Genomic DNA, 23,901 nt, shown 5'->3' on the forward strand with positions numbered 1-23,901 from the left:
ATAATCATCTTCCATACCAGAGGTGAAAGTAATGGATTACAAGTGCTCAAGTTACTGTAATTGTGTTGCTTTTTTAGGTACCTGTGCTTTTTTGAGTGGAGTCATTTGTTACATTTCTACAATTGTTACTGAGTAAGTAAGATTGTAATTGTTGGAGTTCTTATTATTTTTCTTCCACAACTTGCTTTGTCATAAAACTCCTCCTAGACTATTAATGCAGCGCTAACGGGGGCAAGTGCAGTCGTGTTTATTACCAAAAATAAAAGCGGGGGGTGAAAGTAACTAGTAACTACTTTCAGTACTATTTAATTTGAGCTACTTTATACTTGTATTTGAGTATTTTATGTATGACTTACTTGTACTTGAGTACAATGTCAATCAAGTAACAGTACTTCTTCTTGAGTATGACATATCAGTTACCTTTACACCTCTGTTCAATTAACCATTTTCATATATATACAGTATACTTCTGATGCAACTAATGATAAGGTCAAAACTGCCAGGATCACTAAAGTCAAAACAGAGACATAATTTCCTTAAATATTTATTTAGGAAAGAGTATCAATCATTCAGTAAAACAGAATAATGACGAAACAAAAGGCCCCCAAAAAACATTCCAATAATACATGGCACATTAAAGCCTAACTCGGCTTTACACACAGTCACTATGGCACATTGGTTTGATCACTTATTGATTGAAATGTGTATCTATGTATATTTTTGAGTAAATCCAAACTTGACAGGAAAATCAAATACTGAAAGCGTTGAACGTATTCGTTACACATTATTCAATCTCACCCACATTAACTTTAAGGCTCAAACTGTGTTTGAAGGACTACTTGTGAACACAATGTAAAGCAATACATATCCTGTTTTATATTTGTCAATAAAATCCTCAGTGTTATCATTTTTTTTTGTGTTTTTTTTTTTCATTTCATTTTTTATTATATGTAACAGAGTAACAAATAATGACAGAAAAGCAAAGCACAAATTTAATTATATCATGTTACATTCTCATAAATATAATTTCTCCATACATAACTCTCAGACTTTTTCCACAGGTGTTTCAAGAAACAAACACACTGTTTAATTTTTCACATGTAAAATTATTACTAGAGACTACTACTGCTAGAGATGATTTCCTTAAACCCTTTTAAAGTTACTTTCTAATAAATGAGATATTGAGCTGATAAATCAGATTATAGCTTTTTAAAATGAATAGTCTTTTCCAGTCTTGTTACAGAAACACTTTTCATGGAGTAGCAGGATTTTCATGTTTACTGGACTTTATTTCAGTAAAATAGTCGAGTCGCAATCAGACCAAAAAGTGTCGTCAGCATCACACCGGCTTGGGAAGGCAGGTGGATGATGGAGGCTGAGAGTAAAAGCAAAAGAAGGAAAATGTTATTTATCCTGAAAGTACAAAGTACAGTAAAATATGTCATTTTCATGATAAACAAAAAGTGTCAGAAAAGTAAGGTAAAAACACACCAAGCAGAGATGGAGCAAATAATCACTTACTGTACTTAAAGAGTAACTAAATTACAAACTATGTTTTTCCTGCTGAAAACAAATGTATGATGGTATGAAGAAGTGCCGTTGATTGATCCTAGTTCAACTCTTGACATTTTAGTGAAAGTATTTTAATTTTGCAAATTTTGTTGTAAAAAAATAAATAAAATAAGAGCGTTACAATAGAGAGAACAGAATAAAATAAAACAGGTTTTAGTGTGTTCAGATTCTCTCGCAGCAGCAACAGCCTTACAGTTCATGTCATCACAAAGTAGCCCAGATATAATGTATACACATTTTGAAACTCTGTTGACAATTTAAACTTAGATGTCAGGGTTATGTGGGGCTCAGCACACCGGGGAATTGAGGGAAATGAAGTTGCTGATACTTGCTGAGGCCCCGAGACAAGTCAACATTACTAATGTAGAATTCAGTAAATCTGAAGCTGAAGCTATGATCACAATTAAGATTATTGGTGAGTGGCAGAAGTTATGGGATGGAGGACAGAACGGTCGACAGGTTAATGCTATTCAAAAGAGAGTGGGAAAATTAAAAAAAATTATGGGGAAATAGAAGAGAGCAGATTATAGTGGGTAGATTAAGAATAGGACATGCAGGATTAAATAAACGGTTGCATTTAAAGGAGACATATCATGCTTTTACAGTAAATCCTTCTTTTTACATATAAATCATACAGTTGTGGTCTATATAAAGCAGAACTGCAATGCTTGGGTCTGAATTTCTCATTATTAGAGCTCCACAGGCCTCTTTTCTACCCTTTTTCTGATGTGCTTCTGAGAGCAACTCGTTTTGGTGCTGTCTCTTTAAATGCAAATGAGACACTTCATACCCCGCCCCCTCTCCAGGTTGCTGAGGTGACATTCGGTTCAACTCCACCCTGTTCGGCCATTTTTGTAGTTTGATAGAAGAGATACGATTATTGTTTATTCACACGTTATTTACAAAATGTCAACAACAGAAGACTTGTCCATCCAGCCTTACATGTTCGCACCAGAGTCGGACCCGGCGGAGCGAGATGAAAATGAAGATGATGAACCTGCAGAACAACGTCTTCATATGGATGTTAACAAGTGAGCTAACACAAGCGCCGAGCTAACGCTAGTGCCAAGCTAACGTCACGAACTGCATTTTAATATAGTCTTTTCGGAGACAAAAACGGCAAAATGAAATGACTAATGAAAACTTTAGACTTAAATTAAATCACGTAGGCCATATCATCAAGGATCTAAAACGAGCACACAGCGCTAACATATGAAGACGGTGCAACTGCTAATGCTAACAAAACAATGACAGGGACGTCTTATCATCACACTTTTTAGCGTTATTTACAGCTTACCGAAGTGCTCTGTTCATCGTCTCCAAAGATAGAAGGAATTGAACCCTCAATCAGACAAAGTCTTTCAGCAAATCCTTCTTTATACTGGTGGAGGTTGCTGAAGCAGTCATCCTTGAAGTGCTTCGCGCACACAAAAATGACCTTACCCACAGATGTGGTACATTTCTGTGAAAAATAAAACTGAACCAGGCACTTTGAAAAGGTTCTGATGCTGGGAGACGATGTAATGAAGCGTGTGGGTTACTACATCCAACAACCGAACATTTTGACTTATCCTCTCGTAACATCGGCATCCTTGAGCTTCGACTACAAAATAAAAGCGAGAAATAAAAATGGCGGATTGCTCTAAGTGTTGGGCCTGGAGTCGATGTCCTAATTTGGCAGTTCTGCTGCAAATACTGCGACGTTATTGTTCAAAAAACGTAATAGAGAATAGAAAAATCGAAACAGATTGAAAAATATGACCAAAACAGAATATAAAGATATCAACGGAGCACCTGAAGAGACTAATTTGAACTTTTCTGGACTTCTAAACACTCTAAATATACAACAAAATGCATTTAAGGGCTAAAAAAGGGGATTTAGCATGATATGTCCCCTTTAATTGGAAAACGTACCGGTATGTGTCAATGTGGAGTTGAAGAGGAGAGTGCAGAACATGCAATTTGTAACTGTGAAAAGTTTAAAACTAGTAGGAAAAAACTAAAGAAAGAACTTCGGAGAAGGGGGGTGAAGAAATGTACACTTAAAAACATTCTTGGTAATGACGGGAATACATATCAAGCCTTGTTTCAGTTTTTAAGAGAAACTGGATTATACGAGATCATTTAGAAATATGTAGCCCCATAGCTCTGGTTCACACTCCAGCATAGTGGGTGGTGGTAATGCACCTTATATGGTTTAACCCGCCATTAAAAAAAAAAAAGAAAAGAAGAAGGAAGAGTGGCTGCCCTCTATGGGTTTAAACCCAGCTAATAAAATGGACTTTTGCTACTAACTGAGATGGAGGTGGATGATGTTTTAGAGGCAGCTTTCATCACAAACCAGAACAGTTGGCCTGCAATATGTGGTGAGTAAGTTGGATTGAGAGAATTTTAAAATAGAGAGGTATGGTCAGTATTAAGTCGGTATAGTTAGCTAGGAGCTAGCAGCTAATAGCTAGTAGCTAGTAGGCTGCTGTTGGAGAGGGCGTGACTGGGCGTGTGGCGTGTCGTAATTCAGGAGTCACCGACCTTTCTGAAACTGTGAGCTACTTCATAGGTATTGAATAATCTGAAGGTTTACCAATTTGAAAAGCACTTTTTAAATAACAAATGTTCATAGTTTCACTTTAATTAGCCTGTAAGATAATAAGGAAGGCTAACAGTAACTTAAAAAGCTAGGAAATGTTGAGGTTCCAACATGAAACATTTTATTTCTCCTCATTTCTGCAATTTTTTCATTTTCATGAATTTTTTTATAGAAAATCTCCCTTGATTTTATATATATATATATATCATGTTTTTATATATGTAACATACCACTGACCATCAGTGTTGGGCGGTAACGCATTACTTGTAACTTGACAGTAACTAGTACTTTAACGCAATATTTTTTTAAAGAAATAACGCCATGACCGTTACAATATGGTGCGTTTGTCTGTTACTTTGAAGAAGAGAGGAGACTCTACTCACTGGCAATGGTAAACATGTGAGTCTCTGACTTTGTGATGTTGGTCACTGAATTTCTGGCGTCACAAATGTAGGAACCTTCGTGTTCGTCAGTTGCAGAGAAGGTCAGGACGGATCCATTACTGATAGGGTTGGAGTGGTCGTCTAAGTACCAGTAATATGTGCTCTCTGGTCGAGAGACAGCAGAACAACTCAGAGTCACGGAGGAGTTCTCAACAGCTGATTCCGGACCAGAGATGGACACATCCAGAGGGCCAACTGCAAACAGAAGGAGAAACTAATCAGAAATAAATAGCCTATGATTGTTAGCGCTTGTAAACTTTATGTTCCATAATATGTAGAACCTAGAGAATATGAGATTGAGCTAGATTTTTAGTTAAAATACAAATGATGACGCTCGATATGGTCAGAGATAGCAGTTAGCATATAGGTAACACCTACACTTGTCACTGCCCTTATACATGTACGGTGGAATAGGTGTTGTGTGAAATGTTTTATGGTTTTATGGAAATGTGTATGGTAAGTTTAGATACATATTACAATTTCAATTAGCAGTCACTTTTGTCCAAAGCAACTTTACACACAAGCAAGAATTTAGACTGGAGGAAAAACCCTTAGTAAGTGCAACAAGTAATTCAAGTTTGCCTGCAGGTGCCGCCATTTCGATACATGCTCCTCAAACTTTGACTTTTTTTCTTGTTCCTTTTCTTTTAATGTGAAGCACTTTGGGTTGCATAAAAAGTGTTATATAAATACAGTTTTGATTGATTTGATTCATTGATTTAGAGTGTTTTCACCTTTGGGGTCAGGAATTGATCATTCTGCCCCTCACTGAGATGGTCAAAAAGATTATCTTATAGATGAAAATGAACTTTTACTCAAGTGGTTTATTATTTCTAGGCATGTTCAGGTCCAGGTAAAATCATTTATTAAGAGGAAATACACACATTTAAAGTCAGACAGAAATAAGAAAACAATGGTGTTCCTAAATACTCACAGTTAACCAGGAGGACGTAATCAGGACTCTTCTGATGACTGAACTGATTTTTAGCAACACAACGATATGCTCCATCGCTCTCCATCATCAAAGGGGTGAGGTGTAGCTTGTTGTTTTCAATGTGATAGTACAGATGGGAGGTCATGTTTGGGTCATTGGTGCTGTTCATGTGGGTGGTGTTCAAGTGGGTGGTGTTCAAGTGGGTGGCGTACACGTAGGTGGTGTTCATGTAGGTGGTGTTCATGTGGGTTGTGTTCATGTGGGTGGTGTTCATGTGAGTGGTGTTCATGTAGTGGGTGTTCATGTGGGTTGTGTTCATGTAGGTGGTGTTCATGTGAGTGGTGTTCATGTAGTGGGTGTTCATGTGGGTTGTGTTCATGTGGGTGGTGTTCATGTATTTGGTGTTCATGTGGGTGGTGTTCATGTGAGTAGTGTTCATGTAGTGGGTGTTCATGTGAGTGGTGTTCATGTAGTGGGTGTTCAAGTGGGTGGTGTTCATGTGGGTGGTGTTCATGTGAGTTGTATTCATGTGGGTTGTATTCATGTGGGTGTTGCTCATGTGGGTGGTGTTCATGTGGGTGGTGTTCATATCGTCAGAGCCCATAAGGAGAGTGCTGTTGTCTTTCATCCAATAGATGGTGTCGTAGGGTCCAACAACGTCACATATGAGGGTGAAGTTTTCATGTAATATGGGGATTGAGTTGGTGCGGATCCTCACTGACTCAATGGCCTCTGGAAACAGAGTTAGTCAGAAGAATAACATTTAAGTTGTGCACAAAATGTCAGATAATCAGATAAAGACATATTGTAGGCCTCATAGGTAAATAAATCAAATATGATTTTCTCAACAAAAGGATGTAAAAGGTTGAAATTGCCAAAGTTTTCTTTGATCGTCATTGTAAAGACATATTTCAACACATTGCATTGTGGGATTTGCCGTGTTTTCACTTCATTCATACCCTGATTTCTTGTGTTTGCCCCCCAAAACTCTGCCAAAGTGACTTCACCACACTTTTCAGGTGTTTTCACAAATTGAAAGTTGTGGCAGAACAATAGTGGATGTTTATTTTGGAGCATACACGAAAAGGTCAGAATCCGTCTGAAGTTTATTGTCTATCACGTGGAATATCGGCAACAAACTACCTTAGACCAAAAATGGTGTCAAGCAAATTACTATCTTCCATGTATGGCAAAGAAACACCAGATCCCACAATGCAATGCGCAGAACTTTTTTGAAAATGGAGATCAAAACAAACATTCAAGCAGCAATTTCAACCTTTTACATCATCTTACCGAGTAAATAAGCTTTGATTATTGATCTCTGAGGCCTACACTATTTAATTATCTGATAAAAAAAATTATCTCCAGGAGCTTTAATATTTCTCCAAAAACATTAGAATTCATGTTCAATTACATGCTTAACCAGAGCTACTAATAGCCAAGACATGACTTAAAGGGGACATATTGTGAAAAATCCACTTTGGCAGTGTTTTTGAAAACATACTGTATGAGGTAACTTGAGTATCACAAAATGTGAAATAAACCCATCGAGTCATTTGTTTTTGGTCTGTGTAAGTCTTACAACACAGAGAAAAGTGCTCCTATTGAAATTTTCTCAGTCTGTGACGTCACAGGCTGAATTTGCTGTGTTGTCGCCCGTGGAAGAGAGGGGCGGGGGGAAGGGGATGAAAACGGAGCGCTCTGAAAGAGCTGGTTTATACAGGGTCATAAACCTCCCCTTTTGCTTGATTCATGTTGTGTTTTGACCAAACCCCAGCACAGACATATCATTTAGACCACAGGGGAGTGTTTTAAAAGGTGAAAACCGAGTATAATTTGTCCCCTTTAATGTAAAAAAATAAAAGAAAAGACCCTACTAATCACCATAATTGTGTTTTCTCACCAAAGACTGTGAGGGTCTTGGTGATGTTGCTCTTTTCTCCTGTCACGTTGTTGTGGGCCACACAGGTGTATTCACCGCTCATGTTTAAAGTCAGATTGTAAATCACAAGGTGTGACGTGTTAGCGATTACAGACTTCTTGTACATCCAGGTATAAGTGCTGGGAGGCACCGACATGCTGGAGCAGTTAAAGACTACATGACTTCCTGTTTTAGCTTGTGTGGGCCCATGGATGACTGGTGTTTCTGGTCCAACTGCAAAAGTAAAAGAGAAAGTTGATTTTACGATTCTCAGGAACATAATGGATGATAACAACAATGTGCATTCAAAATCAACGTTGTTTGTTGTCTGCCATGATTAGCATTAGAGTCCCTTTCACACAAACAATGTTCTGGGGTGGTTTGGTTTGAAATCTGCCCTTTCATGTGGTTCTTCCAGTAACTACGTGTTTTATTGTTTTTGCTTGACTTCACCATAGAAATAAACAGGAGAATGGACATGACCCCCATAACAACGGCTCCACTTCAGCCACTATTTAACGCTGGGATAAGTACACACTGCAGCCTGCTTCTGTCCATGTAAATAATCAGGACAACTATATAATCTCTATACATTAAAAAAAACACTTGCGCCATATTCATAGATAGAAGACAATAGTAAAATTAAAATTAAAATAACATTTAGGAATAATACAATAAAATGAAAAATATACTATACACTTTTTATTTACTCTTACTTTATTTACTAGTGTCTTAGGCTTAATGGATCTCCCCTTTATTGAATGAAAATAAAGTTATTTTAGTCGACTAAATCTTTGGATAGATGTGAACAACTGAGAGCATCCATCCCCTAATTCAGTTAATCATCCAGCATATAATGTTCCATGCTTCCCATTGGTTAGAGTTAGTCTGTTATTAAACCACTGCAACACTCCTACAAGTTTCCACACGCTTTGCCTCGCAACCCACCCCCTCCCCAGCCCCTCCTCTTCTGTCTAATAAGACAGATGTTGGATGTTCCAGGGGGTTCAGGGGGTCCTGCTGACCGCTCTCTCTGCTTATGCCCTTTCATGTAGCTCATGGAAGAGCGAGTCAGAGCTCACTGTGCTTTGGGCTGTCTGCACAGCTGCACGGAAGGGCAGAGAGGTCCCAAAACAGACCTTTACCGCCAAATTTCAAACTGTAAATAAAACTGGTGATGATGTTGTTATCCCAACACTTAGTTCAAAAAATGAGTGAGTGTTCAAATACTTACAGTTAACATGGACTGTATGGGAGTTGCTTGTCATCTCACTCACAGCATTGGAAGCGAGACACTGGTAATCTCCACTATGTGAGTGTTGAACTGGGTTGAAAGTCAGAGTCTTATTGTTTGGGCCAAATTCTGTTGTATTGTCTGCATAAACAAGACTTCCGTTCTTGAACCACTGAATGGTTTCATTAGGTCCACTCACTGCACAATGCTGCGTGAACGAGTCATGAAGTATTGCCGGTTCAGTTACGGTTATTTCAACTGAAGTTATTGGATCTAAAAGAGGATGAAAACAAGCAAATAACTGTGATCTTTGAGCATGAGGAACAGAAGGAAATTTAGTTAATGTTTCATGTGGATTAATCCTTTATGCTGCATTATTATACACTCTAAATATGATATTTGATTAGATACTGTATGTCACAACACTGTGTAGGGCAATATAATTACAAAACATTATGGTAAAAGGCATGAGAAAAAATATAATAAAATACAGTGACTATGACTGAATGATCTAATATGCATATTTAAAATGTTCTAAAGCAACTCACGAACATTTTTTACTCTAATGCACGCATAATAAACTCCTATTGATTAGTTATTCGACTAATGTTTTAATACTAATTTGGTGCTTTCAAAACTTTGATCAGCAGGATCAGTTCTTCTTTAAGGTTTTTCAGTTATTGCTAATTTTACTATATATATATTCTATTGTTTCAATCATTTCAAACATCTGACTCCTTCTGTTCATGTTCCTAAAGCATGTTTTCAGAAATGCACTTTTGTTTAAAGAGTAACTCATCCCCAAGGTTTTGGCTGAGATGGAAAAGTAAAAAAATGCCTTGATTATGGGCGGGCCCCTGGAACAGTTAAGACACGCCCATTCTATACCATAAAATCTCGAAAATACAATCTATGCTATGCTAACTATGTACTCAATACTCACTAAGCTTCTCTTTTCACAGTTATCTAATTCTAACCTACACACCACAGATAGCAGAGTCCACTAGTTTTTATGGGAAGGGCGGAGCTAGCAGTGGTGGTTAATGATGTCACAACTCACAATTCCCAGCCAATAGCGAAATTAAATTGTAGTAGTGGGGCTTTAACCCATAGGGGGCAGTCACTATTTCATTTTTACAACAAAATATGCCAAATTGACTTTGATACTTTGATTAAAATGTCAATAATTGGACAACAATCAATCACCAATACTACTTCATACTCACATACATGTGTAGCAGAATCAAGTGGTTTGGGGGGGAATGCGGAGAAGGTTGCGGAATCTGTAACTGCATTACTTTTAGCTCGATTCCATTAGTGATTATTATTAGAGACGCACAGTTTTCTAGAACTGAACCTTTAAAAACAGTTAAGTTTGTAAATTTGCGCTGAAATGTGGGCTAATACAATTTTGTTGTGGTTCTTATTGTGCTTTAGTATCAGATGGCACATTGGAATGATGAGGGGCAGCAAATGGTATTTTCTGTAAAACTGCATCTTGATAATGATTGATCAAAAATACACGGATGAAGGAATACAGCTTGTTTTATAATTCATAATGAAGTTGTAACTGCTTCAACCACATGAATCCAAGCTTACCGATGGCTGAGATGAATATATTCACACTGTTGTACCTTCCTGTGACCGTGTTGTGAAGCAGGCATTGGTAAACTCCTGAATGGCTTAGTGTGAGGTTTTCTAATGTCAGCTCTTTGCCAGAGTGATTCAAAGGTGCTCCGTTAAATATCCACTGGATGATTGCTGGAGGTCTGGACTCAGCTGAGCAGGACAGTGTGATGTTTGATCCCGTCTGGTGATGATTTTCATTGGTAGATGAGACTGTCAGTGTTACATTGCTCGGGCCATCTGATGACACAACAGAAACACATTTAGTTGCCAATGTTGTGAATAAAATCTATTCATGAATATTACACATATTATATTTTGAGGTTCAAACTTACAGCTGACATTGAGATATACAGGCTGACTGGCTTCATGGTTGAGACCATTGGACACGTTGCAGATGTAGGACCCCCCATCAAAGCGGGTCACGTTATTTATGGTGAGACTAACATTACCGTCACTGAGTTCTACATTTCCACCTGCTGTGATCATGGAGTCGTCCTTCAGCCATTTATAAGACAGCGATGTGCCTTTGGACACGGAGCACATCAAAACTGCTGTGTCATTGTGCTCTACCAGGTCTATGGCATTTGCCCGCAGGCTTACGTTTGACACCGGCACTGTGTGGGGGAAAAAGGAAGTTACAGTTAAGAAATTTATCATAGACATTCTCTTTTCCAGAGAGGGTGAAAATGTGTCTGTAAAGCCGTGCACTGGGAATCACAGATTCAAAAAATCCTGACTCTACATTGTATTTGGTGGTTTGTCTTAGTGTTACAAGTTATAAAAAGCAGCATGGTCAGCCTTCACTTGTATGAAAACAACTTTGATTAATACTGAGGCAACAAAGGTTATTTGTTCTGCTCTGATAACATTATTAATGTGCCGGCTCCATTATGTTGAAAGAAGAAAGATTGTATGCTTGCCAGTGTGAATTTGTACGAGACAAAACCCAGGTTTGATTAAATATGCGTCTTTGTATTGTATGATGAGGAATTACAGCCAGAATGAAAAAAAACAAAAAACATCTGACCACTGATAATACATAGGTGTGGAATCAGTGGTGTCAGTGACACTGAAGTGCAGTGGATGGACTTTTGGACTCAAAGCTTGAATATCAAGTGTTTGATTCTGTATGAGTGGGATTTTAATTATCTATGCAAATAATCTTGTTTCCTTATAAAACAATCATGTAAGATCAGGCAGAACAGCAGTGGATTAAATCACTACTTTGTCCTCCCATGTCAGTAAACATCCTAAATGTCAGATAATGAAACTATGGAGGTAGATTTGAGTCTTTATTATTCAATCAAAAAAAAAAAAAAAAAATTCAAACAAAGAAAAAAAAGTGTTCAAATACTAATATGAAATATCATTTCAAAAAAATATTTGAGACCCAAATAATTGCATTTGAACGCTTTTTTATTTGATTGAAAATATAAATGTAATTTTTTTTTTTTTTTTTCAAATTCAATAATGAATACATAAATCTACCTCCATACTAAACAGGATATGCACTTGTAACACTTGACACTTGCAACAGTCAAAGTTAGAATTGTTATTAGGTTATTATTAACTGTTTTTATTATTTGTCAGCCCCTTGGTAACCGTGGCTAATAAGTCATCTGCAGGAATAACAGTTAATAGCAGTATTTTTTAATATTGTTAGATTGTCTGTTTGCTTAAAAATAGAAGAACATAATGTTGAATATGAATTTTATACAAAAAAAATAGGTAAACATATTGGGCATTTTTTATGACATTTATTTTTGTTTAATTTATTAAATTAATGCTTATTTCAAGCCTATTTTTACTGTTTATTTGCAATATCAAATTTACTTCAAATCCATTTACTTCAACCGCCCCCCTTCTTTACCTACAGCATTTCAGTATTTCTCACAGACTCATTTTATTTTCCTAATCTGTTTTGCAAACTATTTATTTATCGTTTGTTTAAAACACTCTTTGCTGATGCTGTTTTTTGTAATTTCTCGATTAATTTAAACTATTGTGTTGTGGCGCATAGCATGTTTCTGAAATTAATATTGTTCTTTTTCATTGGAAATGTATTATTACTACAGAGGAAAACAAAAGTCATTCCTTACCTTGGACAGATAGTGTTAAATCAGCACGATGATTATTAGTCACCCCCTGCAATGAATACAATCCAGAATCCTCCAGTGTCACAGACCTTAAGATCAGCGATGATGTGGTTTTATTGTATTCCACCCTGGTGCTCCATGGCTCATTAATCATAGGAAGTGCACTGGATATGAACACGATCCACTGGCCGTCGTACAACCAAAACCCATTGGTGACAGTGGTGGTGCTGTGAAGTGTTACGTTGTTGCCCACTGGTACTGGGTTTTCAGACGCTCTCAGGGCCTGGCTACTGGAACGGCCTGGGGAAAGTATTCAGAAGTTTCAATTATATTAAATATTTTAGGAACTATTCCTTAAAATCAGACAAAAGCACAATTCAAAAACATTCTGTAGCATTGTGTACATTTCACGTACAATTAAAGCATAAAAGCAAAGCTGTCTGAACATTGAATCAATGTTGGTAGAGGTCCTTATATTGAAAAAATGTCAACATTTACCTAAAAGAGTTGTTGTAAGCACAGTGAGGACCAGCACAAAGGACGACTCCATTCTGCCTTTCAGCTTCTCTTCAGTTAGAAACTTTTCCCTTCCCTCTCTGACTGGATTTGACTGTGACTTTGGTAAATTCAAATATGACAATAATGTGTGGTTACAGCCTTCTATTGAGCAAATATTTGTTCTACATCACTCCTGCTCTCTGTTCTCATGATGCAAATGTTAGCCCCTGTATTCCTTCACCTAGCGCCCGCCCTTTCCTGCACACACCTTGTTGTGTCCTGAAACACTGACGTTTTCACTGGTCACACCGATGATGTCCATTTACTGTAAACTGTACTTAGACGTCTTTATCAAACACTGACGTCGGAATTATTTAAAAGAAAAATCAATAACTAATAACAAAACAATAACTACCTCAACAGATTTTTCTTATTCTGTCACTGCATGGTGGCATGAGAAGCAAATTGCCGTATGTATGTGAGCATAAACACACAACTACAGTTGATTTAGAGCCCACCTAGATGTGATGTGTTATGTCTCTCAACATCTCTCTCAATAAAATGTCTTCTTGTGGGATTGTTTTAAGTCATTTTGTTTGTATTTTTCTTCGTCTTCCTCCTCATCGTGTACTTTCCTTTCCCCTGGGAGTGTTTACAGTAACCAAACACCCCCAGCAAGTGTTCTGTTTGTATATGAACACATGAGATATCTGTGGTTTCATGTGAGTGTTTTTTAAGCTGTTAGTGGAAAAAATAATCCCGATGGCCTCCTTTAAAGTCAAGTTTCTTGGAAATTGTGCAACTCAATATTTAAGACAGGCATGCTAGACTGTAATGGTGGCAATTAAGCTATAGTTGACCAACAAGGATCCAATGTACTCAAAGGGAGTTGTATGTGCTGTAAATGGCTGTTCTACTTTCCTCCCACAGTTTAATAACATGTATGTTAGATTTAGAGATGAGCAATATAATTAGCCCACCAATATTATCAGCCAATATTAACCATAAAATATGATACTGGTTGTCATCGGTCTTGGTTTTTCCACCAATATTGAAAAACCGACGTGTGATGTTGTTTGAGACAACATAATAAAAAACTCATATGGCACTTTTTCCATAACTGTATAAGTATAACAAGTTTTGACTTAATTGTTTCTTTTTGTCAGACACGTTATATTTTTCCCATGAGGATGTCTTCTTACCATCTTTGTCACACACTAGAAAGCAAGTGACAGCCAAAACAAAATATATCTACAATACATTTTCATATTTTGCACCGATAATGTTTATTTGTAGAAAACATCCAGTGGGGTATGACATTAAAAGTAGCTTTAACCTGTTATTACTAAGTTAGGTTGGTGGGGAGGATATTTGTGCCCTGCAATGCCCTAATGCCCTATAATAGCTAGAGATAGGCACCAGCAGACCCCCTCGACCCTGAAAAAAGGAGCAAGCGGGTCAGAAAATGGATGAATGGATAGTAAATTTAGCGTTGGACAAAATCACCATATCAGATATCGACAAAAAGCTTACATTGAACATTCCTAGTTAGATTGTTAGTCATTATAAAATGACAATAGACATGAATGTGTGTTTTTATCTGAGGGTGAAAGGCCTTTGATAAACTGACTTCCTGTACACAATGAGTCAGCTGTGATTTGCTCCAGTGCTTTATTAACCTAATTTAAATTCATTTCTTATTTAGTTGAAAAGTCATGAATCTAAAATATTTTAAGCGACAATACTTGAGCAGAAAGTTTTAGAAGAAATATACCGACACGTCACATTCTAAAAGTTTTGTTCTCTAATGTAAATTCTGAATACAATTTTGTACAAATAATAACAAAAACAACAAGACGAAAAAACCTGACTCACAAAAGCAAAAGGCGAAATGTTGGTTTCCAGGTGCTTTTTTTAATAGAAGTTTAAACATTTAGTCAGAAGTCAGCTTTGTTTAGAACTTGGAGCCAGACACAATGTTTGAGAATAAACACAACCAAGGTTTCACTCCATCATCCGAGAAAAGCCTGCGGCCCAGCATCTGTGAGAGAAGCATGTTATTCCAGTTATTCACACTGTAGGTGTGTTGTTATTGGACTAATGTAATGTAATCACATTCATTTCAGATCTTGACTTTAGTCTTACTTTTTTCGAATTCTCTTTGGAAACAAAATTTGTATAATGTTTAGAAGACACACGTCATAAAAAGCTGTATAATAAAGTAATTGTGTTTGTATCTATTGGGGTTTAACAGATTCTTCAGCAATGTAATCCACATGTGTATAATTTGATATACACTAAACGACAACATATAGTTTTGTAGGTTTGTTGTAATAGAATTGATTCTTTGCTTTCTTTGCCTCCACACTTACAACTGAGTTACTCCATCATTGAGTTGTGGCTTAAGGTTTAAGCCACTTGAACTTAATTTATTGTCAATCAGGCTTGAAATATTGAGAGGTAATCACACAGGAAACATGAAAAGAAAACATAGAAAAGATCAAATATAACAAGGAACATTTTTTCACTAACGTGGGAATAAAATTGATAAAGGTTTTTATGAATACCCTCCAAGTGCTTAAATAACTTCTGTTATATTAGAAACCACAGTCTAAAATAAATCCTAAAACAAGTCAATCGCATGTCAATAGACTAAATCAGTGATTCTCAACTGGTGGGTTGGGACCCAAAAGTCAGCTGGTCAAAAATAAATAAATACTTGACAAGCATGCTGTGAAAGGCATGTTGCACCGGAAAATATATAGATTTATGTTATATGTGTGTTTTCAACAGCTATTTTTGAAAGACTACATTTGGTTGGTTGAATTCTAAAAAAAAAAAGAAAAGTGGGTCGCTATTTAATGACCGTGGCAAAATGTGGGTCCCATGGTGATACCAGTTGTGAACCCCTGGACTAAATAGTTTGTGGACATTTGTTTGCATTGTGAAAAGTCAGCGACAGCGTCTTGCCTGGCAAAGAGGAGACGATGCCAACCAACAACAGCAGAAGAAGTAGAAACACATTCCCAGCATGTTGATCACATCGTGATATCGAAGACTCTGCATGGAGAATAAAGTCAAACTCAGGACTAACATGAAAGTTTAGGGGAAAACACGGGAAACGTTACGTCTCTACTTAAAAACATACTTATCTCAATGCTTTTGGTGACATTGTTGAATATTTTTGTGTGGTTGTTTGAGGCCAAACAGGAATATAGACCGCTCTGGTCCTCAGTGACATGGACAAGCTCCAGCAGAGGACCAGTGACATCTGTGAGGTTTCCTCTGGAAGCCCATTGAAGCAGAGCTGGTGGACTGGACTGTGCTGAACAGAGCATGGTCAGATTGGATCCAACAACAAAGGACGTGGTCGTGTCTTGTCCATTTACTGTGAAGCCCATGTTATCTGGACCATCTGACAAAAGACGTGCAAAGAGCTCATATTACACAAGAGTTTGTGTTCTCAACAGTCTGACGTCATCACTCACAGCTGACAGAAATGTTCACCGGATCACTGCTTCCACTGCTGACGGCATTAGACACGAAGCACCTGAAGGGTCCCTGATCATAGCGGCTAACATTAGCAATAGTGAGGGTGGAGTTTCCATCAGTGAGCTCTACTCTGTCACCGGTTGTGACCTCAGAAGTGCCGTTCATCCACAGGAAAGAAAGGGAAGTCCCAGAGGAGACGGAGCATTTAATAACTGCTGAGCCGCTCCACTCCATCAGATCTGTTTTATTCATGCTGAGCGTCACTTTAGAAACAGATTCTGTACAAAACAAGATGAAATGTCAACAGTTAAATAAAAAGATTCAAAGAAGAAACCGAAAAGACCAAAGCAGAACATGTTGATTTATATATTCAATGCTCATGGAAAAAACATATCATGAAATGGATTTTCTTGGTGCGTATAAACAGTTTTGGGCTGCTGCTAACGAGCCTGTACTACGAAGCTGGATTTCCTACTTTTGCTCTAACTTCCGGGATCTCTTCAGTGTGTGGTGTAATAAGATGCTGGCTATCACTGTGGTAACTTAGACTGAACACCTGACCTGGTCGGGACCAGGTTAGGACTAGGTTACCCGCTATGATCAGTGGATAAAATCTGTGTGAGTACAAAAGTCTCGACTCATGACCAATCAGTTCTCTAGGAAAACGAACCCCCCTTGTTAGAAGATCCTGGTTGGTGCAGATCTGACAGTAAAGAAAGATTATTAATGGGTAAATGCCAGATTTATATCTGATGGACTGACCTACAGTCAGCTGATGAAGCCTGTGTCGAACACAAATCGTCATTTCATTCATTACATACGCTATAGTGACACTGACAGCATCAGCAGGAACATACTACAGTGAGAAAAGCAGTGTGTGTGTGTGTGTGATAAATTGAGGAGGACTCGCTGAATAGAAACACATCTGTGCTGTAATAAAGTGAAACTGATCAGAGCACTGTCCGTTTTATTCAATAGATTAATATGGTATAATCTCATGCTTTTTCTTCAGCAACAGTGTTGTTTATGGTCTGAATTAATGGATTTTAATCCTTCATATATTTTAGGAATTATTCCTCAATTGTGAATTAAATTGCTCAACACAGTTCTCCGTGTTTGTGATTGGTCTGACGCTACAATCTCCGCCCCTTACACAGGAGCACGCATTGAAATCACCTTGCTTCAGTGAACATGTTTATATCCCGTTTCGTAGGACAGGGGCTCTCTGACGGAGAATGTTTGGTTAGGTGAAGCCCGCTAATGGAGAGATATCCAGGATATACTTATCCAGCTTCATAGTACAGGCCCAACATGTCTGCTGTTGCTTTAAGATTTTGCTTTATAATTTTTTTCTTTTCAACATAACAACAAATACAAAAATCTTAGAAAATTCATATTAGGACAAAAAAATACATATACATAAAATGACTTCAAAAACACACAAAATGGCAGCATAACTATACATGTCAACATTAAAAACACAAAAGGACAACAAAAACATACAAAATGCTGATAGAAATACACAAAATGACAGAAGAACACAAAAAACAACAAAAATGAACAAATGATAGCAGAAAAACACAAAATGGCAACAAAAGTACACAAATTGATTTTAAAAAGCCAAAAAAACAAAACAATAACAAACAAAGCAACTCAAAAAACACATAACATGATTTGTTTGTTGTTGTCCCGTATTTGTGTTTAGACTTATTATTAGTCTATATCACATAACCCTTGGATCAAATTACATTATTGTGGCCTCCATTGTGATAAAATGTGTGTGCTCCATTCTAACCTAATAGATGCTGGTATATTCATGTTTTATTCATTACTTTATTCATTTTTTTATTTTTTTATATATAAAATGCCTCAGGATTTATGAAAACTACTTTTTAAACTATTTGTCCACATCACTTTGTTTATAAAGTCTGCATCATGTTATACAGCATTTTTCTTTTTTTTGTCAGTGCGGTCTCACATTATTCGTCTCGTGCTTTGTCACATGATGAAATATTCTTCTGTGTTGGTCACTTGGAGTTACATTGGAGTTGTTATATTAATTTATGCTTTTTTATAAGCCAATTTATTTTAATAGCAGAATATGAGTTATTTATTATGAATTGTTATATAAAGGCTTGAGTCTTTATATAGCATCTTAACTGTCTTACCCAGAACAGAGATGGAGATGCTGGCCCTGAGCTGGGGATCATTGCTCTGCACAATGTAAACCCCCGAGTCAGTCACTTTGGTTGAGTTTAGGGTGAGAGCTCCTGTCACACCGTTGACCGACACTCTGTTAATGTGACTCGGAAAAACTGCCTGTTGGGTCCCCAGCCAGTTAAGGATGAGGGACTCTCCCACTGCCCAGCTCCCACTTTTCAGTGTCGGGGTTGGAGACAGAGAAAGAGTCAAAGTTTGCCCAACTGCTGAAGGATTACTAGAGGCCTGGATCTCCACCGCATCACAGACCAGAAACCCTGAGGTGGAAGAAGACTTATAGTAGTTTCTTTCTGCACAATACAAATCTCATAAATAAGATTCAGTTTAACAAAAACCTACCTTGTAGTAAAAGCAAAAGTACGGCTGCAGAAGTCCACTCTACCTTCTTCTCCATTTCGTTTTAGTGGTCTGAGCATGCACTTATTATTATACCCTCTATTATCGTCGTCCATTGTTTGTCAAGCCCCCGGCCCAGGAGCTCTAATCCTGGCCTTATCTGCAGGTGTTTCTCATATTTTGTCAAACTTACAAAAGGTGACTCCACTTTTTGTTTAACCCCATGGGTGAAGTTCTGTTAATGGTCAATGAGCAAGATGACAGATTATGACAGGAGGTATGTGGATTAATGCAGACTGGGGTCACTGCACAGTGGCAACTGGGTTTGCTTTAAGAGGTGTACGTTCTGAAATATGTTGTTAGGTGAATTCCCTTCACCCCACTTTTGTTTGTGTGGGTGTGTGCATGTGTGTGCGTGTGCATGTGTGCGTGCATGTGCATGTTTTGGTGCTGTAATAGTAAAATAAACACACCTGCAGCACTGAGAGGATGTGTTCATTTATTTGCTGCTTTGTTATGTGTACTGAGCTATGAATCATCAAAGTTTTGACAAAATACTTGAAGATGTTTACTGTAAATTATATATTTGGCATACCAAATATATAATGGTGTATTTTTCCAGCTTATTATTTAATACACTACTGTAGAGTAGCTTTATTGATCCCGCAGTGGGGAAATATACCGACATAACAGCTCGAATGAGATATAGTGCACAAAATAACAACAACAGAGGCAACACAGAATACCCAAAAGACACGGTTTAAATAGTGCAATGAAGGAGATAAAATATGACAATACAATGATAGAGGCTATATATAAATAGAAAATAGAAATAAAAACATAATGTAAAAAGTATAAAGAGTATAGATAATAAATAGTATTATCCTATAAGAGTAAATATATATATATATATAGACATATTTGCAGATGATGCAACCAAAATAACATTTTCAGGGTTGTTAGGAGCTAATTTAGAGCCCACAGTCCATGCATATATGTTTATGAACTGAATATACACTACATGTATAAAAACAAGAAATGCTTTAATAATTGGAGGACATGCAAGAAAGCTAAAAAACTATTCTACGTCATAGGCAGCAATGCAGATTTCTGCCAATTGTTGACTGTATAAATAATAAAATCATGTGTTAAATCTGGAATAACCGGAGTTTAGTTCTTGTCTGGAAAAACTTTTCTAATAAATCGATTAAAATGAACTGAATTGAACCCCTAATATAATACCGCACACAAACATCTTTCAACTAGTTTTGTTTTTTTAATGTGTTTCCAAAACAAGCAATAAAACTATTCCAGCTAAGCTAATACTTCAACAGACCCGGATAGCCTAACAATCCTTATCTAAAGTTACAACACACCATCCAAACGTGGGGCATGCGTCCAAGCCTGTTCCGAGCTACTCTACTTCAAAAATCAATGTTTAACCAAACACTTTTCATATCAATGAAATTATTATTATCAAATCACCTATAGCTCAGGGGCTCTCACACATCATGGATCTAGGGACCCCTTAAAGGGGAGAAAATTCACTGTCATCTTTACCCCTAAATTCCATTACAATGATTTATTCTTTGAATGTTTTAACTTAGATATTTAAGATCTCTGAAGTAGAAATGAACATAAATTGTACCTGTCTTGGACATAACAACAATATGTTTAATGTGTTACCTGTAAATAATATCTGTTCTCATTTTTTTTTTTTCTTAAATGTTCTTTTTAAGTACTTTTGTTGGCAGATTTTATAGCCATTGTGACACACATCGAACTTCCCAGAGATACAGCAGTAAAGTTTGTTTCATTGGTGCATTGGTCCCCATATGTACTTCTACACTTGTAATAAAACAGCATTAATAATAGTTTTAGAAAAATAAATAGGTGGTTTTTCAGAGCAGTTTTTCTACCTGCTGGTACTATTATGAGGACAAGCAGTGAATCAGTGAGTTATAAAATTATATAAATGACAAAAGGTCTGAGCAAGAAAAAATATGAAGTGCTCATTGTTTAAGAGTGTTATTCATGACTCATGCCTCCTTTTTATTATTGTCATCCAAATAGAAACTAGCATATCATTGCTTTTAAAACACCTAGAAAAATAATTGATATAATCTTGAAAATAACTTTTTAAATATATATATATATATATTTGAATAAACATTAACCCTTTGGATGTTCTTGGCAACCCTGAAAAAAAGGAGCAAGCTTGGACTGCATGTTTTCAAATAAGTACAAAACAAAGGAGCTAGTTCAGCTATTCATTTATACTAAAGCTGTAGACACAGTTACATGTCTTTTAACAAATAAGTAAGGGTTTTTGTACCCTTTACCAACATGAATGCACACACTTCTTATGTAACGTTAATGATGTCAAGATGCACGTTTAATCTATTTGTCATGGTGTAAACCATTTGAAACATTTTTGATTTAATTTCATTGGTTAAAGTAAAATCAAAAACAAAAAAACATTTAGCCAACCGTAGTTTCCTCCTTGGCTAAAAGTTCCTCTTGGAGCCTGTAGTTTGTTCTGTGTGATTTTCTTATCTTTACTTTTTGTTCAGTTTCCTTGAGGGTACAATAAAGATTAATGAGTGAAAACCCCACCTGTGCTTTAACAGTGATGTTTGAGTTCACATTAGTCACAGTAACATTGAAACCTATTGTCACCATCAGTGAAACCCAGAGTCTAGTCAGAGGAGCTGACCTAAGGGAGGAGCTGTTCTGCTGTTGGTGGAAACAGCGCCCTCTATTGATGAGATAGCAACTAGAGTTTAAATACACCATTGAATCTCAGAACGTCATCACCACAGGTCAGAATCTATGGAGGTAGATTTTTGTTTTTATTATTCAATAAAAAACATTAAAAAAAAAAAAAACTTTTCAATATTTTTTTTTTACTTCAATAAAAAACAACAACAACAAACATTTTCAATTAAAGAAAAAAAATGCTCAAATGAAATTATATGGGCCTTTTTTTTTTTGCATTTTAATACTTTTTTTTTTATTTGAAGTGATTTTTTTCTTCTTTTTTTAAATTGAAAAGTTTTTTTTTTTAATTGAATAATAAAGACACAAATCTTCCTCCATAAGAATCCAAAGGAAGCCTATTGCATTCACAGAAGAATATATATATATATATATATATATATATATATATATATATATATATATATATATATATATATATTTTTTTTTTTAACAAATTAGCTGTGTTTTTTCTGTTATTATAGAATTATTTTTTTTCTTCTGTTTTTCTGAGTTATTAGATAACTCAGTAAAAGAGCTTATTGCATTCACAGAAGAAAAAAAATCGCCCTGTTTTTCTAGGAAATGTTTTTCGGTTTTTCTGAGATGATGAGATAAAAATGGGTTAAAAAAAAATAAATAAAAAAATGGTCCTTGTTTTCTGTTTTTATAGCAAATATTTTTTGGTTTTTCCGAAATGATGAGATAAGTTTTTATAGCAAATATTTTTTGGTTTTTCTGAAATGATGAGATAAGTTTTTACAGCAAATATTTTTCGATTTTTCTGAATTGATGTGATCATTTTGTCTAAGTTAATGAGATTAAAAAATAAATAAATAAATAAATAAATAAATAAATAAATAAATTGGCCCTGTGTTTCTCCTAAATATTTGTCGGTTTTTCTGAGCTGATGAGATCATTTTACAAGGAGTAAAAATGGCTCTTCGTCCCTGCACTCGTACACTTGTCCGGACTGAGAAGCTGTAATGTTTGCTGTCTGAACTCAGTCTACATTTAGGAATTAAACTCATAGTGGCAGAAGTACAAGGTAAGTGGTTTAAAGTTTAATCTCGGCTTCACTACACGTACCAGTGAAAGCACTGGGCTGGATACTGGATGTTAGCTAACTGTTAGCTTCTAACCATCAACGTTAGGTTAGTGTGAGCAGACTGTTGTACAACCTGTGTCACCTACTGTTAGAAACATTTGCATTGAACTGTGGCCGTATTTAGTTGTAATTGAATTAGCTCTGCTAGCTTCCCTGTGTAATATTACACCTGTGTGCAGTTTACGGTTTTGTACTACTGACATATTATTCTCAAGTAGTTGAAGTAAGTCATACATAAAATACGCGAGTATAAGTAAAAAATAGCTGCGATAAATAGCACGCAAAGTAAAAGTTTATTTTTGGTAAAATATTACCACCGTTCCCTTACATTCAGTAACATTTCATGTATAAACTTAAAAAGGAAGAGACCAAATCTTGCTCAATTGGAACTTATTTTATTTTTCCACAAAGGCATTTGTAAATGTTTGTCAATTTTTTAGTTTATATATTTAAATAGAATAACACCAATACATTCATTTCAAAATCAAAACAAATGATCAGGCTTTAAGTATAGCTACATTTATGAATTCTAAAACTGTGCCATTCCAAATGTGCCACGTGGGTAACAACAGATTATGGATTATGTTCAATGTCAACCATTAAACGGAGGGGGGGGGGGAAATAAAAATCACAAATTATATTAATTAAGTCAGTATTCGGTTGGGTGTAGAAATGTAATGCATTACTTTACTTCTTTTAAAATGTACTTAAGTACAAGTTAAATTACTGATTTAGAACCCATAAAAGCAGCTCAATTACAGTAACGTTAGGTGAGTACTTGTAATCCGTTACTTTCACCTCTGCTTTTGGTACATGTAGAACATGATGCCAGTGATTGGAATTTAATATTAGCATACAGTGGGGGTGACCAGATTTACAACTCAAAACCGGGACAGTAATTTAACCTAACGACAGATTTTCAAAAGAAACTATTTGCATCAGCAGTGTGACGATATCTCGATACAGCGATATATCGCAATATTTTTTTCGCATGATTGATATGCTCACGCTAAGTATCGATTATTTTTTTTTTTTCTTTTGCTTTTTCACTAAAATATGCCGGTACGTCTTCGC

At 36.3% G+C, this 23,901-nt stretch overlaps 1 protein-coding gene across 1 annotated transcript; it reads right to left on the minus strand.

Moving 5' to 3' along the window:
* Nucleotides 1-830: 830 nt before the first annotated feature.
* Nucleotides 831-19,020, minus strand: ceacam1 (CEA cell adhesion molecule 1). The gene is made up of 15 exons (XM_028470465.1): nucleotides 18,966-19,020; nucleotides 18,575-18,883; nucleotides 16,403-16,684; nucleotides 16,063-16,329; nucleotides 15,885-15,974; nucleotides 13,546-13,597; nucleotides 12,915-13,096; nucleotides 12,420-12,716; nucleotides 10,653-10,934; nucleotides 10,291-10,557; nucleotides 8,692-8,964; nucleotides 7,440-7,691; nucleotides 5,537-6,268; nucleotides 4,543-4,797; nucleotides 831-1,375 (listed from the first exon to the last, which is right to left on the minus strand). Exons 1-15 carry the CDS (start codon nucleotides 19,018-19,020, stop codon nucleotides 1,293-1,295), a joined length of 3,678 nt encoding a protein of 1,225 aa, XP_028326266.1. The 3' UTR covers nucleotides 831-1,292.
* Nucleotides 19,021-23,901: the final 4,881 nt, after the last annotated feature.

This window comes from Gouania willdenowi, chromosome 16 (assembly GCF_900634775.1).
Source record: "Gouania willdenowi chromosome 16, fGouWil2.1, whole genome shotgun sequence".
Lineage (NCBI taxonomy): Eukaryota > Metazoa > Chordata > Actinopteri > Blenniiformes > Gobiesocidae > Gouania > Gouania willdenowi.